This window comes from Neofelis nebulosa, chromosome 12 (assembly GCF_028018385.1).
Source record: "Neofelis nebulosa isolate mNeoNeb1 chromosome 12, mNeoNeb1.pri, whole genome shotgun sequence".
NCBI classification, from domain to species: domain Eukaryota; kingdom Metazoa; phylum Chordata; class Mammalia; order Carnivora; family Felidae; genus Neofelis; species Neofelis nebulosa.
In genome coordinates, this window is record NC_080793.1 from 21,073,882 (window position 1) to 21,094,861 (window position 20,980).

At 54.3% G+C, this 20,980-nt stretch overlaps 1 protein-coding gene across 9 annotated transcripts in view; it reads right to left on the reverse strand.

The window, feature by feature from the left end:
• RGS3 (regulator of G protein signaling 3) overlaps positions 1–20,980 on the reverse strand; it is a 141,113-nt gene that overhangs the window by 8,089 nt on the left and 112,044 nt on the right. For 8 of the 9 annotated variants that reach the window (XM_058694424.1, XM_058694425.1, XM_058694426.1 and 5 more), the window contains one exon: positions 6,360–7,298. In XM_058694424.1, coding sequence (XP_058550407.1) covers positions 6,360–7,298 — 939 coding nt within the window. Of the gene's footprint in view, positions 1–6,359; positions 7,299–10,400; positions 10,659–20,980 lie in introns of those variants that run through there. The other variant, XM_058694434.1, reaches the window with a different exon arrangement.

Below are 20,980 nucleotides of genomic sequence, written 5' to 3' on the forward strand. Positions count from 1 at the left end.
TGTCCTGGAATGCCCTCTCTCCTCTCCCTCCTGCCCCGCCAATTCTCATCTCCTTCCGGTCTGTCATTCCTCTTCTCCCAACCCCTCCAGATTTCCACCATCGCTACCAGGGCTGTCCTCTGTTCCCTTTGCCCTGCTGGTGCTTGTCCATCTTCCTCCAGGGGAAACCCAGGGCCCCAACAGTGCCACCCTAGGGCAGGAGCCCAGGAAATGTTCTGGGATGGGAGAGGCGCTAGAACTCAGAGCGGGCTGGGCATGGACACTATGTCCCAAGACAAGACAGCATGCTACCAGGTGTGGACTTCAGCTCTGACTCCTCAGGAGCCCCACCCTGGGCCTCAGTTCCCTCATTTGTAAAATAAAGACGGGCTAATTCTTAAAGTGCTCTTAATTCAAGTAAGAAAAGTGGCCTTATTCCAGATATGGCCAGCAGGGGGGGCTACTAGCCTCAGCAGAGTACCCACCCATGGATGGATGGATGGATGGATGGGATTAGAGCTTCATTTATGGAACTCATACTGCAGACCAAACCCCGGAATGCGCATTATCCAGATACCATCTCGTTAATACTCAAAGTAAGTCCACAAACGGAGGCTCAGAGAAGTTCAGTCACTTGCCCAAAGACACTCAGAGTGTAAATGACAGCTGGAATCTGGGCCTGTATGCATTTAAGACCCGTGCTTCTCCACCAGAGGATGCTGCTACTCAAATGTAAGGACAGGGCACATTTTGAATACTCTCAGTAAAAGACTCAGAGGAAATGCCACATCCTTCCTGAGGTGGCTGCCCAGCCAGGGTTGTAAACACGTGTGTGTACGTGCACACACAGGCACACACCCACCTCTGGTGTGTGATTCCAGAGCTTGGGTTTACAGGAAGTAAGTATTGATCCTATTTCCACTGACTGTGGAGGAGTTTCTTAGCCTCTCAGCTCTGACTTCTTTAGCCATAGCCTAGGTGTGGTGACAGCCACAGCCCTGGCTGCTGGAAGATTCGCCAGGATAAAGTCTAGGCCCTTGTGGCCCAATCTTGGTGGCCTCTGTAACCAGGGCTGCCAGCGTTCACTGCTCAGTGAGTCTTACTTCTGTCGCCCCGTTGTGCACACAGGCTGTAGTCACGCCCGTGCCCGAAGCCCCCACCCGTGGGAAAGGGCCACGGGCGCTGGGCTTCCTGCCATTCTAACCTCAGCTTCCGTACTTTATCGAGCCCACACAATGGGCCTGGGGACCACTCCCGCCCCGCTGCACCCCCAGCCTCTGCACTGCTGGGAAATGGGCTCTTCCTTCCACTGCTGGGAGGGGGTCATCTTCGGCAGGGACCAGCCTACACCGATCGGCCTGGTAGCTCAGGCCCTGGGAGTCGGCCCCCAGAGCAGCTAGGGAAACCCAGGCGCTGAGGGGGACCTGCAGGCCAGACAGAGAAGAAACTGAGCCAGAAAGTCAGGGTTCGGATTTCTAGCCCCACAGTGGGCCCCAAGGCTCCCCCTTCAGGAGCTGAAGTAAGGCCTGCCCAGTACCCAGCACACAAGAGGCCTCTCCCTCCCATCTCCCCACTGCCTTGCCCCTCCACAGGGCCCTCCCTGCTGAAGAAGTGGAGGAGAGTCCAGAACCACCAGCCCTCCCTTCACTCCAGGCAGGAATCTCTGGGGCCTGCCCAGCCCCCACTGGGCCTCTCCAGGGACTGGCGGCTCCCCGCCTCTTGGAATAAGAACTATAATTCTTAGTGTAATTATGACTATAATAACAGTTGTGGTTAAGAGTGTCAATTGTTCTAAACTGTCTGGATTTGAATCCTACCTCAGTGACTTATTAGCTAATTGACCTTAGCCAAGTTACAACCCCTCTGTGTGCCTCGGTTTCTTTATCTGTAAAATGGGGGATAATAGCTGGACCTACCTCCTAGGGGTATTGTGGGAATTAATTAAGTTAATACATATGAAGTGCTGAGCACAGTGCCTGGTGCTCGGTGACGATCAGCTATTGTGGTTATTGGTATTATTTATTGAGCACTCACTATGCGCCAGGCACTGAGCTGAAGTGCTTTAACACACTTTATCTCACTCTTCTTTACAACAATTCTAAGAGCTATTTGTTGTCCTTTGCCCCAGTTGACAGCTGAGGAACCTGAGGCCCAGGACTGCTCAGCAGCTTGCCCGGGGTCCACAAGCTGGCAAGTAGCAGAATTTCAGGTCTGGCTCCAGACCCCACCCATGATTGAGGGCTCTCATGAGCAGGGCGTCGTCTGGTTTCTCTTACTGGTCCTGACCCAACTTCTGGGGCCACCTGGCCAGGACTGGCTGCTCTCTCTCTGACCTGGCTCTGCCTGGCAGACCCCGTAGAACCTTGTGGAAACACTGGATCTAAACGCTACACGTATTTGTTTAGACATAGGAAATAACTTCTTTAAGCTTTTTTAAAATAGGAGACTAGAAGGTGTAATCACATCTTGGATCTGGAAGGCATGTTAGGGGCCCTCTTGTCTGACCTCTGGCCTAGGCGAGAAGCTTGGCGTGACAAGGTTAGCACCTTCCGCTGACAGCCTCTGCCCAAGCCAGTCCCTGTAGGAGGAGCGGGGGAAGGAAGCATGGCCAGGGAGGGCCTGCAGCCTCTGTCTCCCAACTGTCAAAGAATGACCTATGACCCTGGGCCAAGCCAGGCCAGGCTGAGACAGAATTCACTGGAAGCATTCTGGGCACCGACACAGATACACCCAGGGCTTCTCTGCCTCCCAGGAAAAGGCCAGGCATGGGCCTGTGGGTCTGCCCGCAGGGTCACCAGGGAGCAGCCAGCAAGGCAGAAGTGGGCAGCAGAGGGCACTGTGAGGCAACTCAACTCAGCACAGGGAGCCAGGCGTTGGTGGGGGGGGTGCGGGAAGGCCCAAGGGATGACATTGGTGGGGAGGTCTCCTCTCGGAACCTTAGGCAGCCCATTTGTAAAATGGCCCCGGCGAATGGACCATCTCTCAGATCTGTGTGGTTCGGATATTCCTACTCACAGCAGAAATCAGTGCACAAGGGTGACAGGTAGGGGGAGGAGTAACACAGGGACTGTCTCTCCTGTGACAGGCCACATGTGCTCCAGGCAGCCTCAGCTTAGCCACACGGCAGCACAATGACCAGCTGAGGGCCACACCAGCTGTCTGGCCCTCCTGGGTTTCACTTCATGACAGGATCACCGCCATGGACACAGCTTTCTACATAGAGCAACTCCTTAAATCTCTGGGACAACTCCATGAACGCTTAGCACTCCCATTTTCCAAGAGAAAATGAAAGCTCAAAGAAAGATATCACTTGGCCGAGGTCTCAGGACCAGGAAGAGGAGACAGAGCTGAGATTTGAACCTGGGGCTGTTTGACTCCACAGCCTGAAGACTTCCCTCCTTCTTCAGCTCCTGCCTGGAGCAGCCTGGAAACAGTGGCCTGTAGGCATCAGCTGACCCTCCCAAAAAAGCCAGGCCCCAGCCAGGAGGACGGAAGTCATGGCGGAACCCACTGCCTTCTCCCCGCCGCCAGTCCCCACGCCCTGTCCCTCACCAGTCTAAGGTGTGCAGGGTCCGGGGTACAGCCAGGGAGGACTGGACAGGGTGAGGCCACTGTCCAGCTCCAGCACTACACCTCTCCCTCAGCCTCAGCCTCCCCGCTGGAGGACAAGTACGGGGGGGAAGGCCAGAAAAGGGAATTGGAGGCATTTTGTGAATGTTGCCATAACTGTCACCACTCTCGCTCCTGCTCTCTCGTCCTCCTCATCAGCAATGATTCCCATTTATGAGACATCCAGCAAGCTCTAAGTAGCAGGCACTGCCCTAAACACTTTACCCAAGTCAGGCTATTTAATCTTGCCAACAACCCTACAAAGGAGGTATTATTGCCATACCCATTTCGCTGACGAAGCAACTGAGGTTCAGAGAAGGGCAGGGATTTGCCCAAGGCCAACTGCCAGTGAGGGATAGAGCGAGACCAGGGGCTTGCCCAGCTTCGACCTCAAGGGCAGCGTTCTTCCTGAGGCCGACTGGCTGGAGTAAGCAGGATGTACACGAAGACGGACTCAAAGCTGGGTAAGTGGAAGCCACAAAACGGCAGCCACCATAGGGCAGTCTCTGAGGCCCCCGCCAGCTCAGTCACTCAAGCCCAAGAAAGGAAACAAGAGGCCAAAAGCGGGTGGGGAAGAAAGGATGCTAGTGAAAACCTCCGGCTCCCAAAGGAGGATGCTGAAATAGGACAGAGCTGGTCTGGGATGCTGGACACCCCACACACAAGTCATCTGCCCCCAAATAGGACCTGAGTTCAGCTGGTTTGGGGAACTAGAAGTGTGTGCATGAATGTGTGTGAATTTGTCTGTATATAAATATTAGTATTTACCTACAGAACAGAACTTGGAAGGGTCTTGGAGAGAGGGTGCGGAGTCAGGATCAGGGGGCCCAGCAGGCAGTGAGGCCTGGGACCTCGGCGCCCTCAAGATGGGAATGGCCAGGCCTGGTCTGAGTGAGCCTGAGGCCTCACCTGTGTAGGGCACAGTTCTGAACCCTCTCTTATAGTAGCTGCATCAAGAAATGGCCTAAGATGGTGATACTCAAACTATGGGGAACATCACAGTCTCTGGGGGAGCTTGTTTCAAATGCAGGGCCTGGGCACCACCTGCTGGAAATTCTGATTCCAGAAGTCTAGGGTTGGAGACTTCAAAATCTATGTATTATTAACCTCTTCCTGGTGATTACAGGGCACATCAAAGTGAGAATCACATATGTTTGCTGATGAGGAAACAGATCCAGCCCCAGTCCCTTTGGGATTTAGTTCTAATTCCTGGGCCCAAAGTTTAAGGCCCTTTTCTGGGGGTTCCAGCCTGCCTTTCCAGTCCAGCTGCCTTGCAGAAGGTGTCCTCCTAAGTGCCAAGTTGGCCTTATTGCTAGTGGCTGAGGCTAAGAAGACCTCTGGGGCCATGTCCCAGCTCGGTGGGGAAATGTGCTGGAATCCATTAGTCATGCCTGCCACGGGTGTGGAGGCAGGAATGGCAGTCCAAGTTCCATGTATCTGTCCACCCTGCACTTTAGGAATCCTCTGCTCTAGCCAAACTGGCTTCTACAGACAGTTTGTCCAGGCCACGTCCACTTACAGAGAATGCCTGTCTCATCTTCTCTTTATTCTACAGCTGCTCAACCATCAAGGCCGAGCCGAGGGGCATATTTCTCTGGAAGCTTTCCATGATGCCCCTAGACCCTGAGGTCTTTCCTCCCTGAACTCCCACGTCGCTGGGGGTCAGCTGCCCTCCGTGGGCCCTGGCCACCCCCACCCACCCAGCTCACAACACTGTCATAACAACACCTTGCACTGTGCTGGCTGCTAGCACCTCACCATCATCTACGAGCTCCTGTGCTAATGTCACCATCAGGCACCAGGTTCTTCCGTTCCATCCTCAACCATCCTGGGACATGAGTGCAATTAGTCTCTGCTTTTCACAGAATGACACTAAGGCTCGGATGAGCCCAATGACTCACCCAAGGCCGCACAGTAAATAAGAGACAGAGCCCAGGCGCAAGCTGGCTGGTGGGTTTCGAGGCCATGGTGCAATCTTTTCACTGCTGGGCCACCTTCCCGACCCACAGATAACTCATTCCTCACAAGTTGAGATCAGCCTCGCAGATAACTGGGGCCCTGCAGTGGCACAGAGCACAGGGCCTGGCACACAGCAGGAAATCAATAAACACTTATTCATCTATTTATAAATATTTGCATAAATGGTGCTTAAGAGCTCCAGCCCCGGAGCCAGACTCTAATTCTGGTTCAGACAGTTATAAACCGTGTGGCCTGGTGCCAAGGGAGATACCCTCTCGGTGCCTCGGTTTCCCCATCTGTGGGGAACACCAATGGTGTCTACTTCCTAGGCTGTTGTGAGCATTAGTGAGGTCGCATAAAATCGCTTAGAACAATGCCAGTGCAGGGGGAATATGTGCTGTCGTTGTTGGCTGATGGATTTCCAGTAGGACGAGGCCTGGACCTAGTCTAAATTATTCTACTACAGGAGACAGCTCTCCAGCTAACGTCTCAGACCTTTTTGATCCAAATGCACAATGTCCTGGGTGAGGCCACACCTGCTCTACTTTCGGCAAGGACCCCCAATCCAGAGGAGCTGTAAAAACACAGCATCTGGAGTCACAGAGTCACGGGCTTAAGTCTAGGTGCTGCCTTCTTGGTCTCTCCATGCCTCAGCTTTATTTTCCGCCAAATGGGTAGAAGGCTCCCTGGAAGGCTTAGAGGGGCGCAGGGGTGGGACAGTGAATGCTCATACCCTGCAGCTCTGGGATCCACCTCCCTCCTCCCTACCGCCTCATTTATTACCCACTCCCACCCACCCACGGCCTTCTCACCTTCCTGTGTCCTGTGAAAAAGAGGGAAAGGTGGTGCATGGAGCCACCGTTGCGGCCCAGTTCCTTCTTGAGGGTGCGGGGCGAGGGCATGGCCCAGGTGGACGTGGTGCCCTCCCCGTCCGAGCAGTGCAAGGTAGTGTCGGAGGCGAAGCAGGGCCCGCGGGCTTCCTGCAGCAGGCTGCCCTCGCTGTGTGTCCGGCGACGCAGGGAGTTCTGCACCCTCAGGGAGAGGCCCCCCTCGGCAGCCTGGCCCGCCTCGATCATGCTGCTGCGCTTGGCCTCATGGTGCTCTCCGTAGTTGTCATCACTTGTGTCCTCCTCTTCTTCCTCCTCGTCCCCCTCGTCCCCCTCCTCAGCCTCTTCTGCATCCTCCTCAAAGCCCAGGCCGCCCCCTTCCGCCCCGGCCTTCTGGCTGTAGGCGCTATCCAGCCGGACCTCGGGGATCACAAAGGCTGGCCTGGAGGCCACAGGCAGATCTCCAGGGGCTGCTGGCGGGTCCCCAGAGCTTGTGGTCTCCTTAGCTGGCAGGGGGACCTGATCTTGACAGGGCTCAAGCTCCTGAGCAGGGGGGTCCCGGATGACAGGGAGGTCTTGGCTGACTTGAGGGTCTTGGCTTGGAGGGGGTTCTTGACTAGTAGGAAGGTCCTGGCAGGGAGGGACGGCAGGGGGTTCCTGGCATGGTGAGGAATCCTTGCTCGGCCAGGGCTCCTGGCCTGGAGGAGGTTCCTTGCAGGAAGGTGAGTCTTTGCTGGACAGCGGTTCTTGGCCAGGAGAAGGTTCCTGGACAGAAGAGGACTCCTTATTGGGTAGAAAGTCTTGTCCTGAAGGAGGCTCCTGGCCAGAAGAGGGGTCCTTGTTGGGTGGGGGGTCCTCGGCACCCAGCTCCTTCCCTTCCTCTAAGGGCATCTCTCTCTTCTCATCCGCCTCTGGCTCAAACATCTGGGAAACAAGAAGCAAACAAGAAAAGCTCAGAATGAGAGGCTATGAGATGCCAGGCACCGTGCACGAGCCAGCATCACAGAGGCCGAAATAAATCAGGCAAAGGCCTGAACCCCACACCTGACACCCCACAGTCTAAAAGCTAAAGTGCCCCCCCCTTTGGGTTAGCTGTACACGGGTTCCCACCCTTCTCTCCTTGCTTGAATCTTCTGTCTGCTCTATCAAAAACGTGGTTGGTCATTTAGCGGGAGAAGGAGGAGAGGTAACCATGATTTTCTGGCTCCTATGGTGTGCCAGGGTCACGCCAGATTAAACACTCCTCTTGTACTGTCTTCCCAGCAGCCCCCTAAAGGAAGTGTCATGGTGTCCCTGTTAGTAAAGGAGGAGCCAGGCAGTCTCTGCCTTCGTCTCCACCAACTCAAGTCCCAAGTCAGAGCAATCACAAAGTGATAGAAGCTTAGACCTGGCCAAAGGGTATCTTCTACCTGAGCTAAAGTTCTAAAAAATCCTATTCAAACCAGACTCACTCTGAATATTGAGGTATCTCTCTCTCTCTTCTTTTTTTAATGTTTATTCTTGCGGGAGAGAGAGACAGAGTGTGAGTGGGGGAAGGGGCAGAGAGAGAGGGGGACACGGAATCTGAGGCAGGGTCTGGGCTCTGAGGTGGCAGCACAGAGCCCGACGCGGGGCTCGAACCTACAAGCCACGAGATCGTGACCTTAGTCGAAGTCGGACGCTTAACCGACTGAGCCACCCAGGCGCCCCTTTAAGTATCTCTTTGAAACCAGTAAACTGGAATGAAATCAGAACTTCAAAATATTGCCCTATTTGGACTAAACAGATGTCCCAGGCACATGGGACCTTGCTGAGGGATCCTCCACCCAGTGATTTTCAAACTGTGTTTGGAGGAACCTCAGGAGTTCTGCACAGCAAAGAAAGCATTTCCTGTCTGACATACAACCCTCAGAACCCTTAAAGTTTTTGCTGGATTCCTACAGACTTCATTTGCAAAGGGAAAAATAGGGCCCTTGATGAAGTCTGAAAAGCAGCTTGCTCACAGGAACACTGGGGCTCGGAGAAGGCCAGGCGCGCTAAGGCCACACAGGGGAAGCAGGTCTCGAGGCCGGGCTGGGCCCCTCATCACACTCGAGGATTTGGAATGTTGGAATGAGAACTATCTGGAATCCAGGTTTCACCCATCAAGAGGCCACAGCTGTCTCATGAAGGAGAAAGTGGCCACGCGTTCCTGGCCACACGTGCACATGTGTGTGCCCACACGCGCACGCGCGCGTGGACACTGGCTGAGAATCTGAGAGGTAAGTACTCCCAGAACATAGGTTAGGAGCTCTCATTGTAGAGAGCGTTAATGTCCATTTGACGGATGACAATGCTGAGCGCAAACAGCAGTGACTTTCCCACTATTGCACAAGCTGCCCGGGACCAAAAGGTTATGCCCAAAGCAGAGAAATCTTTTAAGCTCTGGGGAGTGTGTGACAGTGAAGCCTCAGCCAGGCTCGTATCTGGGAGTCCGTGACCCCAGTGGTAGGGTGCTCCCCACATGTGTCAGGGGTCCCACTGACATCTGGGAGCACCAGGGATGTGAGAGCAGTGTGGGTAAGAGCTACTGCCTGGGAGCAGGAAAGTGAAAGGTGTCCCCCCACCACCCCACCCCAGTGGAGAGGGAACTGAGCAAGGTAGCAGGGAGGACCTCAGAGGACTCTGGGATGATCTGGTCAGGGTTTGGTTCTCAGGCACACCCAAAGACCCTCTTGGGAAAGGATTGTACCCTCCACCCAGGGACCCCTCAGACCCCAAAACGGCAGTGATCCCAAGTCTGCAGCACACAGAGGGGGAGGCTGAGGCCCAGAGAGGGCGAATCACACAGTGGGACTAGGGAAAGCCAGTTGGGCTAAACCCTCCGGGTCTCAAGGTCTCCACCCATTAACTGAGATAACCAACATGCCCAAGTGACAAACCAGGAGAACATACCATAGAGAGTATAAAGTTCTTTTTTTTTTTTTTTAAAGTAGGCTCCACGCCCAATGTGGGGCTTGAACTCAAAACCCCAAGATCAAGAGCTGAATGTTCTACCCACTGAGCCAGCCAGGCTCCCCAAAAGTATAAAACTCTTCAACGGGATACTGGTGGTGGTATCAGTGGTGACTAAACAGCGGATCTAAAGGGAAACGCTCAAGTCACGAACCTCAAATAGTGGCACATCTTGCCCATGGCCCCCTGGAAGCAAACTTGGCCAAATACCCAGAATCAAAGTTGGTGATTGTGATGACAGGCCTCTCAGTCCAGAAATCTCATCTGGAAACTAAGGTCTGTGCTTTAGCCTCATCAGACTGTTCCCAGGGAGAGAGAAGGCCCCCCTGCTGACTGACAGCCCAGCCCGGAACAGTGACCTAGAGACAAGTCCCCAAACACCCGCACCAATCGGCTGCTCCTGCTAGGCTGGGGTTGGAGCAAGGCCTCTGGCTCCTTCTTTCCAGCTCATTCCAGAGCAGCCCAGTCCTCCGCCCCTCACCCCACCCGCAGGGAAGCATTCTCCTCCAGAAAAACAAACAGCCAGCCCCCCCATTCACCCACATTCAGTCCCCCTCCCCCTGGGCCAGACCCCCCCCCCCCCCCCCCGCAACCTGGAAGGACCCACAGAAGGAAGCAGCAACCCGTGCTCCTCAGGGCCTGGCACGGAGTGGCCCTGACGGGGTGGGGGGTGGAGGGGAGCAGGGGGCATTTCCCCTTTCCTAGGGGTGGGGGTAGGGCCAGCCCGTCCCAGCGGTGACAGAGCCTGAGCCCGCCTACCCCTCCTACCCCTCTGAAAGCGCGCAAGCGCGCAGCCACAGACCCAAAACCAGAAATGCAAGTCAGCCAGCCTCTGCCAATCCTGCCCCAAACGGAGGCCAAACCAAACAAAGCCAGAAGGGGAAGTGCCCCTGTCCCCATCTCCCCACCCTCGCCCCAGGCAGCAGAGAAACCACCCCACGAGCTCTCAGGGCTCCCAGGGTGCCCAGGGAGCCACGTTCTCATGTCAGTGGTGTCACCCTCCGGCTGGGCACCTCTGGCAAGCCTCTTGCCCTCTTGGCCCCGTCTCCTCACCTGGAGCAGGGCCACGACATCACACTGGACTCAGAAGAGTCACACTGGCCCAGAAGAGGCATTTGATAACATGGTGGCTATCATCAGTCCAATCTTATTTTACAGATGGGGAAACTGAGGTCTCAGAAGCTAAGGGAATGACCTAAGAAATTGGAGGCTGATTTAGTATTAGCACTCATGTCTCCTGGCTTCGTTGGGCCCTTATACACAAGTATGGTGGACCCAGGAGTCTACACAAGTGAACACTACCTGAGGCCCCTCACCTGGCGCCCCCCCCCCACACACACACACAGGGCAGATACTCGCAAAGAAGGGCCTGAGCTCTCTGGTTCCTTCCTGTGCTCCAGGACCAGGCTCGTGTGAATGCCCAGATAGGTTTGGTCAGGCCAGTGTTCCTGGGAGAGCTGGGGTTGGGAGTGCCTTGGGGAAGGCAGGTTCTGAAGCAAATATAGGAAATCTCAGAAATTTCAGCAGGGGGGAGGGGTGGCAAGTGAAGGAATTAGGACAGAAAAAGAGATAAAGGTGAGAGCATGTCACAACGGATGCCAGATGCGGGACTGTCCTATGAGGAACAGAGTGACACCTGCAGAGCCCTGCTACGTCAGAAATGCTCCGAGCAGCAGTGTGAGCAGGGTATGGGGGTGGGGGAAGGGCCACGGGACACGCATGCATACAAACACACAAGCGTTCGTTCATTCTCCAGGCACTGAGTAAGGCCCTGAGAGGACAGACGGGGACAAGTCAGACACAATCCCTGCCCTCAGTTGAGCAGAAAAAACAGAGGCTGGACAACTGGTCCTGGCGCGTCTGGTGAGTGCTCTGATGGGGGAGGCAGCAGCAGCTGGCAAAACCCAGTTAGGCAGCTTTGCAACAGGTTGGGGTGATAAGAATCCGGCCACGGTGCTCCAGAGAGATCGGCCTGCTGGCCCAGGGCTTTGGGTCCACAGTGCCCTGTGCAGCTAGCTGTCCCCTTGCTGTGGGGAGTCCGTATCTCTCCCATCCATCACTTCTTTGGCTTGGCTGGACCAGTGTGAATTCTGTCCTTGTCTTGCCTGCTAGAAGCACACAGGAAATGAGCCAGGCCCTCCAAATGAAGCTGCTGTTTAGGATCTAATCAAACCCTGCCCCCAGTCCAATCCAGGACTCAGAACAGGCTGGGAAGGGTGGCAGGTAGGACTCCCAGAGCATCTCCTGGGCCCCAGAGCCCTCCCACCCCTATACCTGCTACTGGGGTAGGAGGGTGGCAGCGAGCTCCTGGAAGTGACTTGCCCAATGTCACACAGCCACTAAATGTGGAGCCAGGTCTGCTGACCCCAGAGTCAACCTGCAGCTCTCACTCTGAGATGACTCATCACATCCACCACAGATGCCCCGGGCTCTGTATCTGCCCTCAAAAACCACTTCCTGCACTGGCGCGGGAGGTGGGGGTTGAGAATTGGGGTTTGCCTTTGTCTCTGGGTCATGCTTACACAGCTAGGATTTTACAGATAGAGCGCTGGACATAAAGCCAGAAGACCTGGGCTGGAATCCTCCCTCCATCCTTTGCTAGCTGTGCGACCAGGCTATGGCGTCTGGTTTTCTCAGCCATGAAATGGGCCATGAAGTGAGGACACTTCCTGCCACACGCCCCATCCCCCTCCCAGAGGGCTGAGGGGACCAAGTCTCAGAAAGGACAGGAAAGTGCTCTGTCAACTGGAAAGTCGCCAGAGAAAGGGAGAGGTTATTCGAATTCCTGCCCAGCGCCTCAGACCTCCAGGCTTGACTTTTGAGACAGGGTTGCTCCTTCAAGTTTGGCATGTTCTGGGCTCCTGAGCAGCTCCCTGGCTTCTGGGTCCCTGGCATGGTGCTGGCTTCCAGGAACCTCAGCTGCCTGGCCAACGCTTAGCTCCCCCAGCCCAGCCTCGGTGCAGCTCCTCAGCCTGATTTCTTGACACAGAGAGGCTGGAGCCACCCCCGGCCCTGCCTCTGCCTGCCTCCCGGCAGCTGTCCTCTTCCCCTGTCCCCAACCTGGCAGTTTTGGCACCGAACAAGGAGGAGACAGATGACACCGTACAGTGGAGAGAGCTCTGGAGACTGAGCCCCACCGCACTCCCTGGCTGGGTGACCTCAGGTATAGCCTCTCTGAGCCTCAGTTTCCTCAGCTGTAACATGGGATTCATAACAGCTCCCCGGTGCTGCAGGAGGCGTGCTGAGCTGGTGTGCACCCACAGCGTGGCACCGTGTGGCCACACGAAGCACTGGAATGGCAGCCACGACCACCGCAGGACCACCCATCATCGACATCTCTCTCCTTGGATTTGCTCCCACCCATCTGACAACCCCATGAGGTCATGAGCCTCTTGGCCTGTCCGTGGGAACCTGTCCCAGGCTCCTGCCCCTCTCAGTCCTGCCTACTCCCTTGTGCACCCATCCGCTCCCCTGGGGTTCAGTCACCATCCGTGGCATCTTGCCACCCCCGAGCCCACACTGCCGGCTCCAACCTGTCTCCTGAGTCTAGATTCCAGAGGTGAGTGTTCACCAAGTACTCATGAAACAGCGCTGCTCCAGAACACTGTCCTAGGCGTTGTGGGCACAATGGGAAATGAGAGAGACACAATCCCTGTCCTGGGGGAGCTTCCAGGCCAGAGAGGAAGGACTGACATGAGCCACATCGTCGGTCAGTCGCCCACAGAAACATGTAATAGATGCAAAGTGTGATCGCTGATGGGCAGGAAAACCATAGAGTGCCACAGGAGAGAATGCAGCGCCACATGGGAAAGCCCACTCTGCAATGACACTGAGCCCCAGATCTGCTCGATGGGCAGGAGAGGGTTCACCAGGGACGCCTGCGCAGTGGGGGAACAGAGGAGGCCTGTGTGGCTAGGGCCCAGGCACAGAGATAGAGACCTCCCTCTGCATATCCCGCTGGTGCCCCCAGCTCAACATGCCTCACGCTGAATGCAAGTCCACTCGATCAATGATGACACCACCAGCTGCCGAAACCAGGGACCTGGGTTCCACCCTTTCTCCCTTTCCCTTCACTACCACCCCCACTACTCTGGCCAGCCACCAACACCTCCTGATTGTCTCTGGGAATATCTTCAGAATCACTCCCCCGGGGTAGGTTATGCATGTATGGGGTCAGGGAGTATACGGGAACTCTCTATACTTTCTTCTCAATCCCTAAAACTGCTCTAAAAACAAGGTGTATTAGCTTAGAAAAAAAATAATCTCTCCACTCCCTCCACCTTCACTACCACCACCTCCCCCCAGGACACTGTCATCTCCCACCGGAATGGAGGAGGACCTCCCGGCGGCAGCCCAGACCCCTTTAGCGGCCATGCCAGGGAGCCTTTTATGCAAATCTGACCCTGTCACTCCCCTGCTTAAAGCCCTGTCAAGGCTCCCCAATGCCCCCCAGGTAAGTCCCAATCCTATAGCCCTGAGAGAGCCTGGGGTCTGTCTTCCTCTGACTTCACCTCCTACCACTACCCATCTTAAGTGTTTGATGAGAATGAATGGATGGATGAATGGATGAAGGAAGGAAGGAATGGGCAATCCAGTGAATGTCACAGGACCATCTAGACTCTTAGGACCTGAAGTGTGGCCCCTGAACCAGCAGTAGCAACAGCAGCTGGAACCGCACCTGAAATAGAGAATCTTAAGGCCTCAACCGACAACTCCTGGTTCAGAATCTGCCTTTTACCAAGATTCCGAGAGATTAATCTGCACGTTAAAAATAGCACTGATCCAGACTATTGGTTCTCAAAAGAGAGGTACACTTTAGAATCACCGGTGGAGCATTTTAAAAATATCTGTATCTGGGCTCAATTCCAGACTTACTGGATAAGATTCCCTGAGAGTAGAGCTGGTATCTTGACTTCTTTCTAACTCCACAGATAATTCTGGGGAGCAGCCCCAGTTAACAGATAAGGTGGGTGGGACTGAGAGAAGGGAGGCGATGTGCCCGAGGCCATACAACAGAATCAGGACGAGAATGTGCAGACCAGAACTTAGTGCAGGACCAGTCCCAACAAACACCGCTCCCGCCATAACGGAGGCCCACGCAGAAGAGGCATGACCTCAGCAGCCCCTCGTCCCCAGATAAGGAGCTGGCAAGCTCCCTCGCAAGCTACCCATTCATGTTTCCTATTAACAGAGGCCCAAATCCAGGAGAGAAAGGAAGGAGGAATTTGAATACAGATGGAAAATTCTCCATCCCTAAAGGATCCCACGACTACACTCATGGGTCTGTTGGGGACTCAGGACGGCAACACATCACAACAGGGAGCATACCTGTTGACTCAAAGCAATAGTGAGGCACAGAGGAGAAGCAGCTCTTCCAGTCCAGAAACTCGGGACAAAGCCAACACACAGGGAAGAAGAACACTGAGGAATGAGAACTGAGGCGAACCCTCTTAGAAGCTTCCCTACTCTTGGTACTGCTACCTGGGTAAGCCTGAAGGACATGTCTTCAGGCCTGGCCTTTGGCGCTTCGATGGGATGCCCGGCACCATCCTGCATGCCCAGCTTCTCACTGGGCAGGGAAAGCAGTTCCCGAGGTATGAGTTTCCAGGACAAAGCTCCCCTGTCCGCACCTTGCCAAGCTCCTTCCCTTGGGTCCCAGATGCCACTGCTTCAGTGTGTGGGGGTGGCCTGGATTGGTGGCCCCCCACAGCCCAAAGACCCCTGCCACACACCTTGGCCCTCTTCTCTCCGGAAAGCTGTAAGAGTGGAGAGCAGGGCTGTCCCAGCTGCTTCCTGTCCCCACAGGGACCCGTGCCTCTGTCAGAAGGAGAGCGCCAAGCCCCGGGGGCCTCTCCTGCCCCCGGGGCTCTCTGCTCAGAATCAGCCCCCTGAGGGCCCTGCCACCATTCCCCTTCCCACCTGGCACCCCTTTCTCTGCCCGGTCCACATGTGTGTCTGCAGGGACTCACTTTCCTATTGCGTCCCCCTCCTCAAGTGCATCTCCTTCCCATCCTCTGGAGCCCAGTGAAATGCTCCTTGGGATGCCCTGGCTAGGGAGCTCTTTGTATTCCTGCCAGTGCCCGGCCTGCCCTGCTCTCAGGGTCCTGGGCATGCCCTGTTTTGGCTCATCAAGATTATGTCCCTGGCTCACTCCCTCCCACCCCCACCCCCAGAGTTACTCAGCGAATACCTACAGATCTCCAGCCATGTGCCAGGGCCTGTGCAGGGCAAAGTGACAAGACACCTTCCCTTCCCGGAAGGTGCTGATCTATGGGGCAGAGAGCCAGGTGAAGGACCCGCGTCAACCACCCACATGCCCATTGCTCCCCCAGGGGGCTGTGGAAGCACAGAGGCAGCAGGAAAGATGGGAATGGCTCTTGGAGGAGGTAATGGGGACAGGGATGGGAGAGGATGTCCGGGCCAGAAACAGAGATAGCATGGAACATTTGAGGAAGTGCAGGTGGTTCTATGGAACAGAAGCATGGATATGGTAAAGAATTTGGACTTGGACTTGGACCCTGAGAGCAGTGTTTACGTGCTGCTGTAGAGATAGGGGAGGTGGAGCCAGAGTTGATGGAAACAGAAAACAAAGAAAAAGATATGGGGGAGAGAGGAAGAAAGAAACCATAAATTGAGTGTCTACCAAATGCCAACAACATGACAGTTGCTTTCCATACACTCTTGCACCCCAGCAACCCTGTGTGGTAGGGATCATTGGCCCGATTTGGCAAATGAGGAAAATGAGACTCAGAGAGGTTAAAGTAACGTGCAAGATCACAAAGCAAGTGAGCAGAGGAGTCGAACTGAAACCATGGTCAGCCTGGCTCCAAAGCCCTTTCTCTTTCTACTACCCCATGGCCTCCTTTCCTCCTTTCTTGCCCCTTCACCGCCCTTCCTCACCCCCTCCCTCCCAAGCACCCATCTGGGCCAGGCACTGTGCTAGGCACAGTGAGCGATACCAGACTCGGGGGCCCTGCTCATACCGCAAACTGCTGGAGACCGAGGGACAGATGTCTGACTCGCCTGGCGGGGGGCAGAGTGGGGTAGAATTCCACACATCTGGTGACCTTCCCAAACCGTCTCCCTCCAGAGACCACTTCATGCGCAGGGTGAGCCAGAAGCGTGTGGCTTCTCTGTGATATTCTATGCTGGGCTGATCAAACAAAAAAACTCCGCCAAGCTGGGAGGACCCCAGGGAAGGGCACAAATAGCACTGTGGTCATGAAACCAGGATTGGGAATCAGGCAGGCCTGGGGTCCAATCTCACTTCCTGTGGCTGAGTCAGGGGGCACAGCAGTGCTCAGCCCACTGGGGGGCCCTCCCTCTCCACTGCTTGGCTCTCCCTCCTAGCAGGTACAAGGACCAACCTGAAATCTCAGGCTTCACTCCAAGCAACAGCTCTGAGAACAGAGGTGCCTTCAGAGCTGGGGGTCGTGGGTGGGGGAAGCCTAATGCTGGTGAAGAACTGAGGTCTGGAGACAGACAAACCCAGGTTCATGTCCTGCCTCTGCCACTTCCTAGCTAGGTGCCTTTAACCTCTGGACAGACTGCTTAACCGATTCAAGGTTCAGTTTTCTTATCTGTAAGTGGTGATGTAAGTCACGAGTACCTACATCACGGCATTGTTGGGAGGTAATCCACATAGTATGTGTTCAATGAACATTTCCAATTCCTGTAATCAGACTTATTACTGTCATCACAGAGATCACCAGTCTCCTTCCTTGCATCCCACTCTGGGAGAGGACACTTGGCACATTCTTCCCCCTAAGATGGGGGCACTGTTATCTGTGCATTCCAGGGGAGGAAACTGAGGCCCGTAACAAAGGCCCTGGAGGCTGGAGAGGTAGCTGAGCCTGTGCTCGGTTTCCCCTAGGCTGGGTCAGTCTGGCTCCCTGTGTGGCCCAAGCCAAATCCTTCTCCTCTCCAGGCCACATCTTCTGGAGGGGGTCTGTCCAGCACTGAATCTCAGCCAGCCTGGAGGAATCAGGGCTCAAGGTATGGTCAGGTCTCCTTGTGGGCACATGGAGGGCAGGAGGAGAAGAAAGCACCCCTTCTTCATAGACCCCAATGCTTGTCTGTCCGCCCCAGTTCCTAAAATATTCTTCTTTCAGGGCCTTCAGTGCCGGGGGTACTGGGTGGGGGGAGTTGAGGGAGGAGGCTCTTCCATTCCAGGATGCCAGAATGGGTATCTGGCCACAACCCATTGGTGGTTACCTCCAAGGCCCTCCCCAGCACGCTGTGATCTCCACCCCCGCCTCTCTGAAGCAGACACACTTTCTGTTAAGGGGTGACGTTGACGCTGGGTTTATCTGGGGTTGCAGTTCCAAAACCATCCTTCTGGCCTCCTCCTGGCCTGGGACTCTCTCTCTCATCTCCCTCACACGGACCTGATTATATTCCTCTCCTGCTGCAAACCCTTCTATCCCCCTAGGATAGTCCCAGCTCCTTACCCTGTGTGTTTGGCCCCTGCCACCTGACCTCCCCCCACGCCATTTCTCTTCCCCCAGCCAGTCTAAACTAGTTGTAGTTCCCCAAACACACTCCACTCTCAGGCACCTCGAAACCTCTCCTCACTGTACTTCCTACCTAGAACACCCTGCCCTCCCTTGTCCACCGGGCAAACTCCTACTGATCCTTCAAAACTGAGCTCACCCACACGTGTATTGTCCCCTTGATTGCCGACAAAGATGATGATGCCCTAGAGTGAGAGAGGATGGTGTTTTCATTAATTGGATAACCACCCTGAGAAAATGAGTCTTGACCTCACCATCCACCATACATAAGAATCTATTTCAAGTAGGTTTTGGATCTAAATATGAAACATAAAACGACAGAATATCTGGAAGATAACATAGAACACACCCACAACTTGGTAACAGGCAAAGAAACGGGATTCGATCGGCCCTCTCGGTAAAGAAAAAGACTGACAAGTTGGACTGCATTAAGAACTTCTGTACTTCAGAGGATACCCTCGTCAAAAGAATGAAAAGGTAAGACGCAGAGCAAAAGGAGATGTTTGCAATGTCTATATCCCACAATGAAAATATACCCAGAATATTTTTTAAGCTTCCACAAGCCAATAAGAAAAAGACAGACAACACAATAGAAAATGTGGCGGGGGCGGGGGGGAGAGGAGGGTTACACGTGAACAGGTGCTTCACTAAGAGGTGGCCAATGAACATATGGAAAGGTCCCAAACCTCATTAGTCACCAAGGAAATGCAAATTAAAAAACCATATGTAGTTATCACAATATCTAATACTGGTTGGTGTGGTGGTGGTAAGGATGTGGAGTAACAGAAGCTCTCTCCTACACAGCTCAAAGAGGGCAATGGTGTCAAGCCTGGGAAATTATATGATAGTATCTACTAAAGCTAATTATATACCCACTTTATGACTCAGCAGTTGTAAACCTTAGGTATTTACCCAGCAGAAAAGTAGATACAGCCTATCAAAAGACATCTATGAGATTCTTCAGAGCAGTACTCTTCATTTTAAACTCAAGCTGGAAACAAGCCAAATGTTCATCACCAGGAGAAATGAACAAATTGCAACATCGTCACACAACGAAATATCCTACAACAGTGAGAAGGAACAAAATAAAACTTCATACAGTTACGTTGACAAGTCTCATCATCAAAATGCAGACCCCAAGAAGTCAGCATAAAAGAGTGCATGCTTGGGGCGCATGGGTGGCTCAGTTGGTTGAGTGTGTACAACTTCCGCTCAGGTCATAATCTTGTAGTTCGTGAGTTCGAGCCCCAAGTCGGGCTCTGTGCTGACAGCTCAGAGCCTGGAGCCTGCTTCGGATTCTGTGTCTCCGTCCCTCTCTCTGCCCCTCCCCCACTCACACTCTGTCTGTCTGTCTCTCTCTCTAAAAAAATAAATAAACATTTTTTAAAAAGTTTTAAAAAGAGTGCATGCTTGGTGATTCCAGGTATACAAAGTTCAAAATCAGGCAACACTAATCAATGAGAGAAGGGCAGGACAGAGGTTATGTTTGAGGTGGTAGTGACTGAAAGGGGAGGGTGCAGGGGTATTTCTTGGGTACTAGAATATTCTATTTCTTGACCTGGAGAGTTTGTTCACTTTGTGAAAATTCATCAGCTGTATAGTTCCAACTATTTTGAAACTATGTTGCATTTCAACGGAGAAATTTATTTAAAGACAAACAAAAGCCCTCATCCTGGTGTCCCCCTGTTCTCTCCTTCCTCCATGAGCCCCTCTCCTTGGTGCACATCTCTGATAGCACATTCGGACTCCCCCAAAAGCCGCTGCACCACCTCCTGTTTCCAGAACACCAACTCCGTGTCAGACCCCACGCCAAGCGCCTCACTTCGCCCACATCATCTTGTTCAAGAACAGCCACTGTGAGGTGACATGCGAGTGGCACTCAGCCACTGCCACGACTCAGCGTTAGTGCACACGGAGCGCTTCATGCACACACATCATCTCATTCAACCAGTGAGGCCGGGCCATTGCCTGAAGAGACTCAGGCAAGGAGAGAGAGGTTCAGTGTCTTGCCCAAGGGCACACAGCTGTACCACGCATGGGAGAGCCTGTTCTCTCTCCAGTCCAGAGCCCACGCACCTGTACGAAGCACACTACACAGCCTCCCCCTGGGATTAGAAGGAACAGTGCCTGGACACACACAGGTGATTTCTGTGGCTAGGCGGGAACCGCGTCTACACTGCAGAAGGGTGGAGAGACAGGGACAGAGACCTGCTCCTTCGATGGACAAGCACCCATGCATCCAGACTCAGCCTCACCTCCTGCAGGAAGTTTTGCTGTGGCTCCCAGGCTGGGTTGGAAGCTTCCTCAGGGTTCCCCCCTCCCCAAGTCTCCGCATCAGAGCTGTGTTGCTACCATCCATCACATGCCCATCGTTGGCACTGGATTGAAGATTGGGCCCTTTATGTCTATACCTCTAGTACCTGGCCGATGCATGGTACCTAGCAAGTATTTAACAAGTGTGGAAGGGAGGGAGGGAGGCAGAGCAGACAAGTTCAGAGCTGTTACTGAGTGAGATCAGCTGGGAACTCAATTAATCAAGGTCCGAGCAGTGATGGTTTCAGTGTCCTGGATGGGCATTGGTTGCAGCCCCTGACTTAAGGAGAAGCACAGCCACACGACCTTCCATTCCACGGCCCTCCTCCCACCCCCGGCTGCCCCCACCTTATCTCCAAGGTTGTGGCCAGCCAGCTGGCTCCCAGAGGCTCTGCCCTGCTCTTTCTCCCCTCCCCCCATGTTCCCCCACCTTCTGCCACCATGCCCTGAAAGCCTGATTCCACTATTGGCCTGAGGCTAACCCCACCAGGAGGTAACTGAGGACACCACAGAGAGCCCTGGCCACGCAGAGAAAGGCATGCCCGGTTCCAAATAACTTACTACACCCCCTGCCTTTCTAAGTTGGGAGCCGCTGACAGTTCTCTAGCAGCAGCCTGATCTATGGTGCCAGGTGCAAGCAGGCTGGCCCATCGCAGGCAAGGGAAGGGGACAAGCCCCAGGCCATCTGGAACAGAGAGCACACCTGGCAGCTATCCATACATCTGGAGTGATGGTCAAGGCCCACCGCCAGAGAAAGAGGGTAAGAGGGTCTCTTGGGAGCCCCCCCCCTCCTCTGTGCCTGGAGGC